The 13,003-nt window shown below is 24.6% G+C and overlaps 2 protein-coding genes across 2 annotated transcripts; both read right to left on the reverse strand.

Moving 5' to 3' along the window:
- Positions 1 to 1,583: 1,583 nt before the first annotated feature.
- On the reverse strand, positions 1,584 to 2,144 carry OCT59_000098 (uncharacterized protein; the record flags this gene model as incomplete). Its single annotated transcript, XM_025327538.2, has 5 exons — positions 1,584 to 1,594; positions 1,665 to 1,724; positions 1,791 to 1,853; positions 1,955 to 2,008; positions 2,075 to 2,144. The coding sequence occupies 5 exons, from the start codon at positions 2,142 to 2,144 to the stop codon at positions 1,584 to 1,586; spliced, it is 258 nt and encodes an 85-aa protein (XP_025170750.2).
- Positions 2,145 to 8,797: 6,653 nt separating this feature from the next.
- On the reverse strand, positions 8,798 to 9,701 carry OCT59_000099 (uncharacterized protein; the record flags this gene model as incomplete). Its single annotated transcript, XM_066138589.1, has 7 exons — positions 8,798 to 8,808; positions 8,889 to 8,948; positions 9,017 to 9,079; positions 9,174 to 9,227; positions 9,293 to 9,346; positions 9,414 to 9,458; positions 9,629 to 9,701. 7 exons carry the CDS (start codon positions 9,699 to 9,701, stop codon positions 8,798 to 8,800), a joined length of 360 nt encoding a protein of 119 aa, XP_065988069.1.
- Between the last annotated feature and the right edge of the window lie 3,302 nt (positions 9,702 to 13,003).

Below are 13,003 nucleotides of genomic sequence, written 5' to 3' on the forward strand. Positions count from 1 at the left end.
TCATTCTTATATAAAAAAAAGAAATAGTTGAATAAATTCTACATATAAATATGGTCGTTTGTTTCGGTGGAATGATTAATCGGATTTTCATTAAGAAATATTTTGTTTATTAGCGAATACAATTACCGTCTTTTGGCTTCATGGTTTTGGAGATAAGTTTTCAGGTAAAAACTTGGCACAGTCTGGATTGTGATTGTAACGCATATAGTTCATATAGGACTTTTGATGTCTTACATTCCAATTCATATTAAAGCGAACTAAATTCAATACGTCCACGCCCTCATATATTAATTTTGTACCCGCAAAAATGTCAGTTATTATATAAAGAATATTAATCCATATAACAACTAAAAAGCGCCCTCCTATTTTCTTGTTTTTTCAAACCAAAATTTACCTTTTGATTAGCCTTTTTTATGCGTAGCACAAACTCTTCATAAATATTGCAACAGAATTACATCATAATCACATGACAAACTGTTAATATTTTATGCGGAATATTTTTTTAAAATCAAAAGTCATTAATAGAAAGGACTCTTACAATAAATTCTCTAGAGATTTATAAAATCCAGACTATCATTAATGTACTTTCATCCAAAGTAGAACTGTTTCATCTGTTATTCTAAATTGTTAGGGCACGAGCACTTAAATGGGGAAATCAATTTATTATGAGGACCATATTTTTCTTACAATAAATGTGTCACATGTAAAAAAACAACGTTATAGAAGACAAATTTTACAATTGATGGTATCATCCAAGTGATCCTGGCAAACAGAGTTCAAAATTTCGGACAAAATTAAAGCTTTTCTCACACCGAAATGTAATTTTAATTTAACGTCTTAATCCTCACCCCTCAACATGGACGAGAATACCGTGATGATTACTCCAGGCTCTTTGAAGTATCAAAGAGCAAGAATATATTACCTTCTCCATACTTTAACGTCTTTACTGTAACCAACAATTCCAAATAATTCCATATTACACGATTTATTACGTTGACGCTCAAATAAACATTTATTTCTCTTATAAATTTCTTTTTTAAATTTTAAATTTAACAATAAATCTAAATTCGTATATGTTATTCCACACCTTTCAGTATACAAGATTACGAAGGTAATTTTACTGTAGATAGCATTCAAACTTTGCCTGATTTTTCATTGCAAGCTTTACGTGATACAGAGTTGTAAAATACATCATAAATCAATAGAATAAATACTTTTGATGGATCATAACCATTTTCATCAAAATTATAACGTATTTATCAAAAATTCTATAATTTAACATAATTATCGAATAAAGGATTTATAATCTGTCAATTAAAATAATTTCTCTTATTATTCACTTAAAATACATTTTTATAACATTCGTGTACCATATTTTATAATGATGAAATAAATTTATAATAATAAATAGTTTTCTTTATTTAATGATTGAATAACCCTTATAAAAAATAAACGAGAACTGAATTATTTAAATTACAAACTAAGAATCTTCCTATTACCTGTTACTCTAATCTTAGTGTTTAAATAATTTAACATAAGATAAATAATAAAAAATGAAATTTGCATTCAAATCGTAAATTAATTTAAAGTTCATCTATAAAATAAATAAGATTAGTAAATGAAGATTAATTTATTATTTTAATATATTAACAAAGTAAACAAACCATCGAGGATTTCTGGTTTATCTTGTTCTGAATGAAGACTTGAATTATTCTGTACTTCATCTGTAAAATAGAATAAATTAGAATAATAATATTGATCATTATTAATAAATAATTTATTTTACCTACCATTAGTACCAATATTTGATCGTTGTTGCATGAATTCTCTCTCATAGTCATTTTGAATATCTACTATTATCAATAAATCAAATTTAGTGACATATTCATCCTTATCTTCAACAATGTTATAGGAAAATTAGAATCGATATATAAATGAATTTTTAAGGCTTTACCATTATCTATCTTCAATTTTTTGGATAATCTGGGTGATTCTTCACTATCATTATCTAAAATTAAGATATACAGTAAATTAGTATTTATTTATTTAAAACACTGATAGAAGAGTAAATTACCTTTAGAACTAATTGATGTATATTGATTACTTGATTTACCAAGATTACTAGCTATAATAAAACGAATCATTTAATATTTTGTCGTATAAAATTCAAATATAATCTTAATAAATACTTACAATTACTAGAAATACTAAAATCATATGATCTACTGATATAAAATGCTATTTTTTAAAAAAAGATTATCTCAACCTATTTATTAATTAAAGGACTTATACTAAAATATTATTATCTTTATATTACCTTTTTGTTCTTCTATTATTATTTATAAAAAGAAGATATTATTAATAGTGATTGAATATTAGGAAAAGATTAGATTAATAAATATAAAACAATTATTATACCTTCTGTTGCATTTTTTGGTTCAGGTAGGTTTTCAAATTTATGTATTTTACTTGTAAATGATTTACTATTTATGTTAATTTTTTCTTTATCTACTTTTGTTATTAATTGAGGTAATTCATTTGGGTTATTTTGATAATATGTTTTAATTTCACTTATTTTATCAAAAAGTGTATCAGCATCAGGTCTTTTTAATGGGTTAGCATCCCAACATTGTTCCATTAAACTTTTATATTTTAAAGGAATTTCTGATATAATTTTTGGTCTTATACCATCAATGATATTAATTGCAAGAATATAATCATGTTCATAATTCATAAATGGAGGTTGTCCAAATGAAATTTCCCACATAAGCATTGCAATACTATAAATATCAGATTTAAAGGTATAACCTTTTCCATTAATAACTTCAGGTGCTATGTAAGGAAGATTTCCATATATGCTTGTTGATGGTTTGTCTGCAGGACCACAAAATCCAAGATCACTAATTTTCCAATGATCATTAAACTGGGAATATAAAATATTTCCAGAATGCAAATCTCTATGAATTGAATTTTCTTCATGAATATAATAAAGTGCATCAATTATTAAAAAAGTAATATTAATTCTTTCATTCCATGTAAGTTGATTATGATTTTGTTGTAAATATTCTTTTAAATTCAAATCATACTTTCTCATTACAAGTAAATAATTTCTATTTGATGGATTTTGTGTTAAACCAAAACATTGAACAACATTTGGGTATTTATTACTTATAGTTAAGTGTGATTTAGCCTATAAAGATAAATTTCAAAATTTTACTATTAATAGAGAATTTTAAATGTAAGTTCTTTAAATATTTTAAATTTACAAACCTCTTCAAACCAACTTTGACTTGCATTTGCAACATTTTTTAATTCTTTAAGTATTACTTTATGAGTTCCACGTCTTATTAATTGTTGCACTTTAGAATCCCATTCTTTATATCGTCCATCAATCCGTTTTGCTGTATAAATCTCTGAGAACCCACCTCTTGTTAGATATTCAATATTTTGTAAATTATTGTAGGGGATCCATTCAATAATAACACTTGGAATAAGTGTTTCTGATTGACAATTTTTTATTAAATTATCGATATCATTATTTCCAGATGTCCAATTTGGAAAATTTGCTTTTAAATAATTCCGAACACAATATTCACAATATAATGTAGCTAAACATTTTTGATTACAATTTTCACAAATTCTTTTTGTTCCTGAATTACGAAAAATTTTATCTGCGTCATATTCTATATTATTTTTTCTTATTGCTTCAGTTTTTTCTTCTTCTGTTAGAGAATTATCAGCAAGAATTACTTGTTTACAAAATTCATATTCTTTGTGGAAGCCATTGTGAGTATTATGATCAATTGATAAATGTGCCCTCGTAAGAGCTGCATAAATTAAATTTTTTCGAATATTAGACATATTTATAAAAAAAAATGTTTTTTTTAGTAGAAAAATAAACTGGTGCGACCAACAAAATTTTAGTATTGTCTACTGATCTACCTGTTACATTGTCATCTGATCATAAACATTTTTCATATTTCATTTAACGTAAGATCATCACCAACCATTTTTATTTATTTATTTATTTCTTGTAAAAACATGATATAAAAATACAGAGGCACCAATAACATTAAAGATTGTACAGAAAAAAAAAAAAGTTTTAAAATTATTTTCTGCGAAATTAATGAAATATATTTCTAAAAATGATGCTTTTGGAAAACAGAATTTTATTAATCAAATCCTCATAAAATTTAACATATCAACTACATAAAATAAAATTTCAAAATCTCTCAATTGGATCCGTATTGGTGATCATGTCATCAATAAATTCCAGTGATAGGAAAAAAAAACTAACATATGTTAATTATATTAAATTACAATTTTTTTGAGCTAAATATTATATTATTGTCTTTTTATTCTTTCTTAACTAAATTAATAATTTTTATTTAATTGTGCTTAATTTTTACTTTTAGTTATTATGTTTAATGAGTCGAAATTCAAACTTAAGTTTCAAAAATAAAAATCAAAATTCAATTTTGATGATTAAATCTTATTGTATAATAAATATATCGATAATATAACACAGTAAGTTGATTTATTGCATAATGAATTTATAAAATTTAAAGATTAATCATTTCCCTCCGCAGTGAAACAAAAAACCTATTCTTAAAAGTCAATCATGAGATAAAATTAGACTAACCGAAGTATAATGTTTAATTAAGAAAACATGCACAATTACATTATTACGGAGAATAAGATATATTCCTTTTTTGAATACAATAATATGATAGATGACCATATATATGTATGTTAACGAGACTTTTTATCTGTTTATCACTTTATATTCACTTTTCAAGCAAAAAAAGGAAAAAAGAATAAAATAGGATATCGGTCAATAGGACTTCCTAGTAGTAACGAGTATTTAACACGTGAGAAAATTATAACTGTCATTTACGTAATATTCTGAAGAATATCCCGAAGAAAAAATTATTACACATGTGTATAATTTTTAATCTTTTTACTACATAGGTAATTGTCGTTTATTAATATGCTTGATCTAGTTGAACTTAGTCTATAATTTTTCTAAAGCATTTTAAATACATACTTAGATTATTAAATTTTCAGCGTTTTTTTTCTTATTTTACTATTTAATGTTTTGATCCATACCCAAATTACCCGGATTCTTTTTCAGATATCAAAGTTATATGTTTTATAAGCAAATGACAAATATCCGGTTTAAACTGATTTGTTTAGCGTTGGCGCCTTTAATTTCTTAATTTATAAATTTAGACTTACTATGATAAATTTATATTAAAATTTACAAATCATTTATCAATTATAAAATTATTTACTAAAATTTACACAAATTATCATAGTACCATCACTTTAATATTAAATTTAAATGATAGGTTTAAATAATGTTTACTTAATAATATAAATTGTTTTCGGAAAATTAAATAAATTAACGATATTTTAATTTTGGGGATAGTTTAATTTTATTTTTTTTTTTTAAAAAAAAGTAAATATCTATTTCTAAAGTTATTTTGATATTTTAATTGATTTCAATTATTATTTGTTGGTAACCGAAATATCAAAAGTTTTTTGATAATAATAATGATAAATATGTTGGAATGCTATATTATAAACAAGTCTAGTCAAAAAAATGTGTAAATCCAGATTATCTGATCCAGATATATAGAATCCGGATATAATAATAATTTTTTTTTTTGGTGTAATTTGGATTTCGGTTTTCATCACTAGTGCTGTTCAGATAAATAGTGTCCACCTTAAAATTTACATATTTTACAAAATTATGTTGCTCGTGTATGACATTTTATAATAACATTTAATAATTGATTAGCCTATAAAAAAACAAAGGAGATCTAAATTATTATAAATTACAAATTAAGAATCTTATTACTATTCTCGCTGTGAATTATAAAAAAAGGTATTGCACCGGTTATTCAATCATTTTATCCTCCTTGTGCGAATATAAGCAAGAATCAAGACAAAAATTCTAATAAAATTTCAATCCTACTATTATTTGCATCATCGATATTTACAATCAAACGAACTCGTAAATTCCGCAAAGTAATAAATAAGGTAGATTTGTTTATTGTTCGTTTAGCTTCTTGAAACATGTCATCACGATATTAATCGATTTTCCCGCCTTTATAGATGTTCCAAAATGAACCGACATTTTACTATTGTTATTTTAACGGCATTTTGATCTTCGCCGAGAAAATCCGCCACGCAGTATCACAAATAAATTCCCGTGATGGCACGTGCAGAATTCTTTTATGTTTGGCGCAGAATCGTACTTGCAAAAAAAAAAATCGCTTGAATACGAAGAATACAGTATGAGGCGGATTGGAATATTATGAAATTTATGTATAGATGTGAGTTCGAATCGGAAATATTGCTTATTTTTTTTTTTATCATTGCCAATCTCTCAATTTTACGGTGTTATACTAGGTTTGAAATTAATGAGAAATTCTTTGGCGGAAATTAGCTGAAATTGACACTTTCTAAGTAATTTACGTGATGGGAATGATTTAAATTGGCGAAAATTTTGTATAATTTGTAGAAGAGGGTATGGGAATCTCTTAAGCTAGCAATAGTGATAGCTAGGAGCAAATTAACAAAATAATTAATATAGAAATTTGCAAGAATTATAGAAAAGGGTGAATTTTAATTTACTAACTTTTAATATATTCTCATAACAAATAAATTCTTAAAGAATATTACATCTCATTTACGTATTTGCATAACGTTTCGAATTATCAGATCTTTTTCTTAAGTGGCCCATTTTGATCTAAAAAAAAAAATTTCTTTTTTTCTTTTTTTCTTTTATCTCCCATATAAAGTTATTACTTTTTGTTCCAGAAAAAATCTACTGACAAGTTTTTGTAAAGTAAAGAGTAGGTAAAGTTTATTGTGGCTGAAAAAAAAAAATATCGAGCCAACATTTCAGGATCCTGCAAAGCCTTGCGTGGTCTCGACTGTTGTCAACGAAGTGGATGCATTGAAATGACTTGTATAACGTACGACTGGCCTTTAACAAGCCAGTATTCTGGGACCTGTAAAACTTTGTGTAGTTACGATCGCCATGGTGATTATTCTGATTTCATATTTTATTAAATCTATCTTCTTTTTTACATTTCATCTGAAAATTTTTACTGTTGAAGTATTTTATAATAATTGGAATTATACTTTATATGAAATTACGTTTGAAACTTAAAGAAACTGATAATAAATTAAATTTTTTTTTTAGTTATAACTAGCTGTAGCCTGTTGCGTTGCAACAGAATTAAATGAGTTTAAATCAATATAACAATAAAATTATTGTTTTAAGATCTTATATAATATTAACACGTTTTTTTTATTTTTAAGTAAAAAAAAAATATGCTTATCCTAACTAAAATAATACAATATATTCAACAAAAAAAATAGTTTATTTTGATTATATTGTATCGATCCAAACCTAAGAGGTGAAAAAATGGAAAAAAGAAAAAAATAGAGAAAAAAAATTTAGTAAAAAATTATTTAAAAAACGCTTATCGTAGGACCGCAGCATCAATCCGATCAATCCGATCACTGATCTAAAAGACAGAGAAAAAAAATCGGGATGAAAATATTAAAAATTCAGTTTTAAAAAAAAAATTGGAAAGAAAAATTATTAAAATCTCGGTTTTGAAAAACAGTAATATAAAAAAAAAAAGATCCAGTTTAAAAAAAAAAAAGACCAAAAAAATATTGAAAAAAAATCCGGTCTTAAAAAAAAAGAGACTGAAAAAAAGTATTATTATTAAAAAAAAATCCGGTCTAAAAAAAGACTCCCAAAAAAAATATGATATTACTGTAAAAAAAAAATGATCGGTCTAAAAAAAGATTTTTAAAACCAACGTCCAACGTTTGGTAATCGATTTGCTGCGGCCGATCGCATGGCCGAATGATTAGTAGCTTTTTTAACGACTCATTATGGAATTGGCAGATAATATATTTTATTGTATTATTATTTGTATATACTACTATGTATTTCTAACCTTATTTTTAGTATATATTTTACATTTAATATAATAAAGAAGTGCGTGTTACTAAAAAAAAAGATAAATTAAAAGCTTTTTTTCGTTAATTAGCAAAAAAAAAAAAAAAAAAATCGATTAAATTTCATTATCCGGAGCTGTATTAATTAATCTCTAGAATTGGCCATCGGAACGTACACATGACCCGACAGCAATCAAATTATTTAAACCATAATAATTATGGAATAGATCAGGCGCAGGCGAATCAACACGTCACGTCGTCACATCGCGCAATTCATACAGGATAATCTAAAACTTTCCGTTACACACGAATTTTTTTAGTTATATAGATATCAGCACTCATTTGAAATCCAAATAATATATATTCTCAGGATGGAAACTGGACATAATCTAATTAAACGTTGGATTTAAATGTTATTACATAAAATTAATAGAATAAACCATTTTGAAAATGGTTTAATACTTTTGGTGAATAATGATCATTTTAGATATTCTGATAATTTATAACATATTTATTAAAATTTATACAATTAAAATAGTAATCAAATGAATGTCGGTATTATAAATGATTTTTATTGTAAAATACTAATGCGTTGTTACAAAATTACCTTTCATGCTCATAATATTTTATAATAAATTTATAATTCACTTTATTTAATAATTGAAAATTCCCTATAATAAAAGAATCGAATTATTTAAATTACAAACTAAGAATCTTTTTACTACTCTAATCTTAGTGTTTAAATAATTCAACATAAAATAAATAATAAAAATGAATTTGAATTCAAATAATCAAATTGTAAATTAATTTAAAGTTCATCTATAAAATAGATAGATTAGTAAATAAATGTAGTTTATTATTTTAATATATTATTAAAAATACTAAATAATAAAACAAACCATCGAGAATTTCTGATTTATCTTGTTCTGAATGAAGACTTGGATTATTTTGTTCTTCATCTGTAAAAGTAAAATAAATAGAATAATTTCTAATTTATATTATAAATAATTTAATAAATATGGCTTACCATTAGTACCAATATTTGATCGTCGTGGCATTAATTCTCTCTCATAATCATTTTGAACGTCTACTATTATCAATAAATCAAATTTATTAATATACTCATCAACAAAAATATTATAAGAAAATTAGAATCGATATATATAAATATTTTAAGGCTTTACCATGCTCTATTTTTAATTTTTTAGATAATCTGGGTGATTCTTTACTATCATTATCTAAAATTAAGATATACAGTGAATTAGTATTTATTTATTATAAAACACTAATAAGAATAAATTACCATTGGAACTAATTGGTATATATTGATTACTCGATTTACTAAGATTAGTACTAGCTATAATAAAATGAATCATTTAATATTTTATTGTGTAAAATTCAATATGATTTTAATAAATACTTACCATTACTAGAAATACTAAAATCATATGATCTACTGATATAAAATGCTATTAAAAAAAAAAGAAATTATTATTAGTTAATAAAGGACTTATATAAAACATTATTATCTTTATATTACCTTTTTGTTCTTTTATTATTATTTATAAAAAGAAGATATTATTAATAGTAATTGAATATTAGAAAAGATTAGATTAATAATAAATATAAACAATTATACCTTCTGTTGCATTTTTTGGTTCAGGTAGATTTTCAAATTTATGTATTTTACTTGTAAATGATTTACTATACATGTTAATTTTTTCTTTATCTACTTTTGCTATTAATTTGGGTAATTCATTTGGATTATTTTGATAATATAATCTAATTTCTTTAAAATTTTGCCAAAGTGTATAAGTATCAGGTCTTTTTAATGGGTTAGCATCCCAACATTGTTCCATTAAATTTTTATATTTTGAAGGAATTTCTGATATAATTTTTGGTCTTATACCATCAATAATATTATATGCAAGAATATGTTCGTCTTCATAATCCATAAATGGTGGTTGTCCAAATGAAATTTCCCACATAAGCATTGCAATACTATAAATATCAGATTTAAAGGTATAACCTTTTCCATTAATAACTTCAGGAGCTATGTAAGGAAGATTTCCATATATGCTTTTTGATGGTTTGTCTGCGGGACCACAAAATCCAAGATCACTAATATTCCAATCATCATTAAGTTGTGTATATAATATATTTCCAGAATGCAAATCTCTATGAATTGAATTCTCTTCATGAATATAATAAAGTGCATTAATTATTAAATAAGTAATATTAATTCTTTCATTCCATGTAAGTTGATTATGATTTTGTTGTAAATATTCTCTTAAATTCACGTCATACTTAATCATTACAAGCATATAATTTCCATTTGATGGATTTTTTGTTAAACCAAAACATTGAACAATTTCTGAACTTTTGTTACTTAAAGTTAAATGTGATTTAGCCTATAAAAGCAATAAAATTTTATAAATAATTAAATTTTAAGTTCTTTAAATATTTTAGATTACAAACCTCTTCAAACCAACTTTGACTTGCATTTTCAACATTTTTTAATTCTTTAAGTATTACATAATGAGTTCCAAATCTTACTAATTGTTGCACTTTAGAATCCCATTCTTCATATATACCATCAATCCATTCTGCTGTATAAATCTCTGAGAATCCACCTTTTGTCAGATATTTAATATTTTCTAAATTAATATATGGGATCCATTCAATAATATTATTTGGCATAAGTGTTTCCATTTGACAATTTTTTATTAAATTATCAATAACATTATTTCCAGAAGTCCAATTTGAAAAATTAGATTTTAAATAATTTCGAACACAATATTCACAATATAATGTAGCTAAACATTTTTGGTTACAATTTTCACAAATTCTTCTTGTCCCTTCATTATAAATAATTTTATCTCGGTCATGATTTTTATTATTGTCTCTTATTGCTTCAGTTTTTTCTTCTTCTGTAAGAGATTCGTCAGCAAGAATGAATTGTTCAAAAAATTTGTATTGTTCATGAAAGTTAACGTAAATATTATGATCAATTGATGCAAATGCCCTACTAAGTACTGCATTTATTAATTCTCTTCGAATATTAGACATTTTTGTAAAAAAAAAAAATTTTTTTTAATAATAGTGCAAAAGAAAAATTAAAGTTTCCATAGACGATAAGTGGTGTAACTACCAAGATTTTAATATTGTCTACTGACCTACCTGTCATGTGCACATTGCTGCATTGTAAACATGTGAACAAAATAACGATCATCTGATCATAATCACAAAAATAAAGGTGTAAATAAAGATAGACAAACTGAAGGTTTGTTCAAAGAAATACAAAAAGCTAACGCTGAAAGGATGGTTAAAGAAAAAATTAAAATCTTCAATGGTTACGGTGAGTGTGGGTGAGGAAGAAGTAATGGATTTGGTGAACAGGTATAGAAAGGGTGCGTTATCAACTTGTAGTGTTTGGACACGAATGGTCACGTGACTGAGGATGAGGTGGTCGATCCGTCGATGTGATTAAAGAAAAGTGTGACTGGAGAGGTGTCAGTTTCCAAAGAGGAGGTGGATTTATACAATAAGGTAAATCAAGCTTGTTCATCACGTTTACCACCTGAAATTTAAAAAGAAGGAATTTTGGTAGACGAAATAGTTTGACATAAGCGATGTAACAAGGAAGATAGAATTGAGTAGGGGGGTAGTTAGTAGTGATGGTACTGATGAGGAGAGTGGATCAGACATAACGTCTATAATAGTGGCGAAAAAAGAAAAATCTGCTCAAGGAGGGAAAGATAAAAAAAGTGAAAAATCGAAAGAAAAAGAATAAGAAAGGGTGGTAAGTTGGTTAGTGAAGTATCTTCTATTAATAATGGGGAGTATTAGCGTAAATTTTAATTAAAATAGGTTAAATTAAAATTAAAAATAGCTAATGCTGGGGTTATTTGATATTTAGTTTAGTTTGTTTTTATATTTGTAATTTGTTTTTTTAGAGTAGATACTTTATTAGCAGATGCACGTCGTCTAAATTGGGATAGGTTGTTTATAACAATTGTCATGATATTAATAAAGTTTATAAAAAAAATAAAATACCGATCTTCATTATTATTATTTGTACATATTGATGTAAATACTACAAAGGCACAAATATCGTTAATAGGTTTAAGCTTTTGTAGACTAAAAATATTTTCTGCAAATTTAATTTTAAAGATGTTTTTTGGAAAAAAGTGTTTTATCAAATCATAGAATTCAAAAAAATCAAAAACACCTTTAAATTCATAATAAAATAAAATTTCAATTACCGTATTAGTTTTACGTTATCAATAAGTTTCAATGATAATAAAAAAAAAAATAATAAATATTTAATAATTGATTACTTATTTTCTTTCTTTTTTCAATTATTTAAATAATTAATAATATTTATGCTTAATGAGCCAAATTTGAAGTTCAATGAAAGGGTGGAAATAAAAATTCAATTTTGATGAATTGTACAAAAAAAAGTTTTGACATATGGGCCGATTTTTGGAATTAACGAAATTAGGATATTCTACAAAATTTTACAAGTTACTACAACTCGAAATATAAAATATGTTTCACAAATTAAATCATATTGTATTACAAGGTCGTGTGATATGAATTTAATTTATCTATAACGATAAATATATTTTTTTTCTTTCGCAAACTCTCTGTTAGTCTCCCCATCAGTTTTTTAAGTTAGGTAAGCTGAATAGTTTTGAAAGCATATATAGTAGTTTTTCTACTTTATATACAAGCAGTAGCTCTCTTTTTCACTATTTGAAAGTTTTTTTAACATTCTGTGGGAAAACAAATACATTATTCAATAGAAATATTTAAGAAATCATAATTAATAGTTTTAAGTGTAATTTATTAAATTGTAACAGATTAAATTATGAATTAATAAATTATTTAGTAGTTTTTTAATTTTTTTGTTAAATATTATGAATTTTCTTTTTTTTTTTTAATAAACTAGTAACTAGTATAATATTTTTCCTTCGTTTTTTAGGATGTATTTATTATTTTCAGGTTGAAA

This window comes from Rhizophagus irregularis, chromosome 1 (genome assembly GCF_026210795.1).
Source record: "Rhizophagus irregularis chromosome 1, complete sequence".
In the NCBI taxonomy this organism is placed as follows: Eukaryota; Fungi; Glomeromycota; class Glomeromycetes; order Glomerales; family Glomeraceae; genus Rhizophagus; species Rhizophagus irregularis.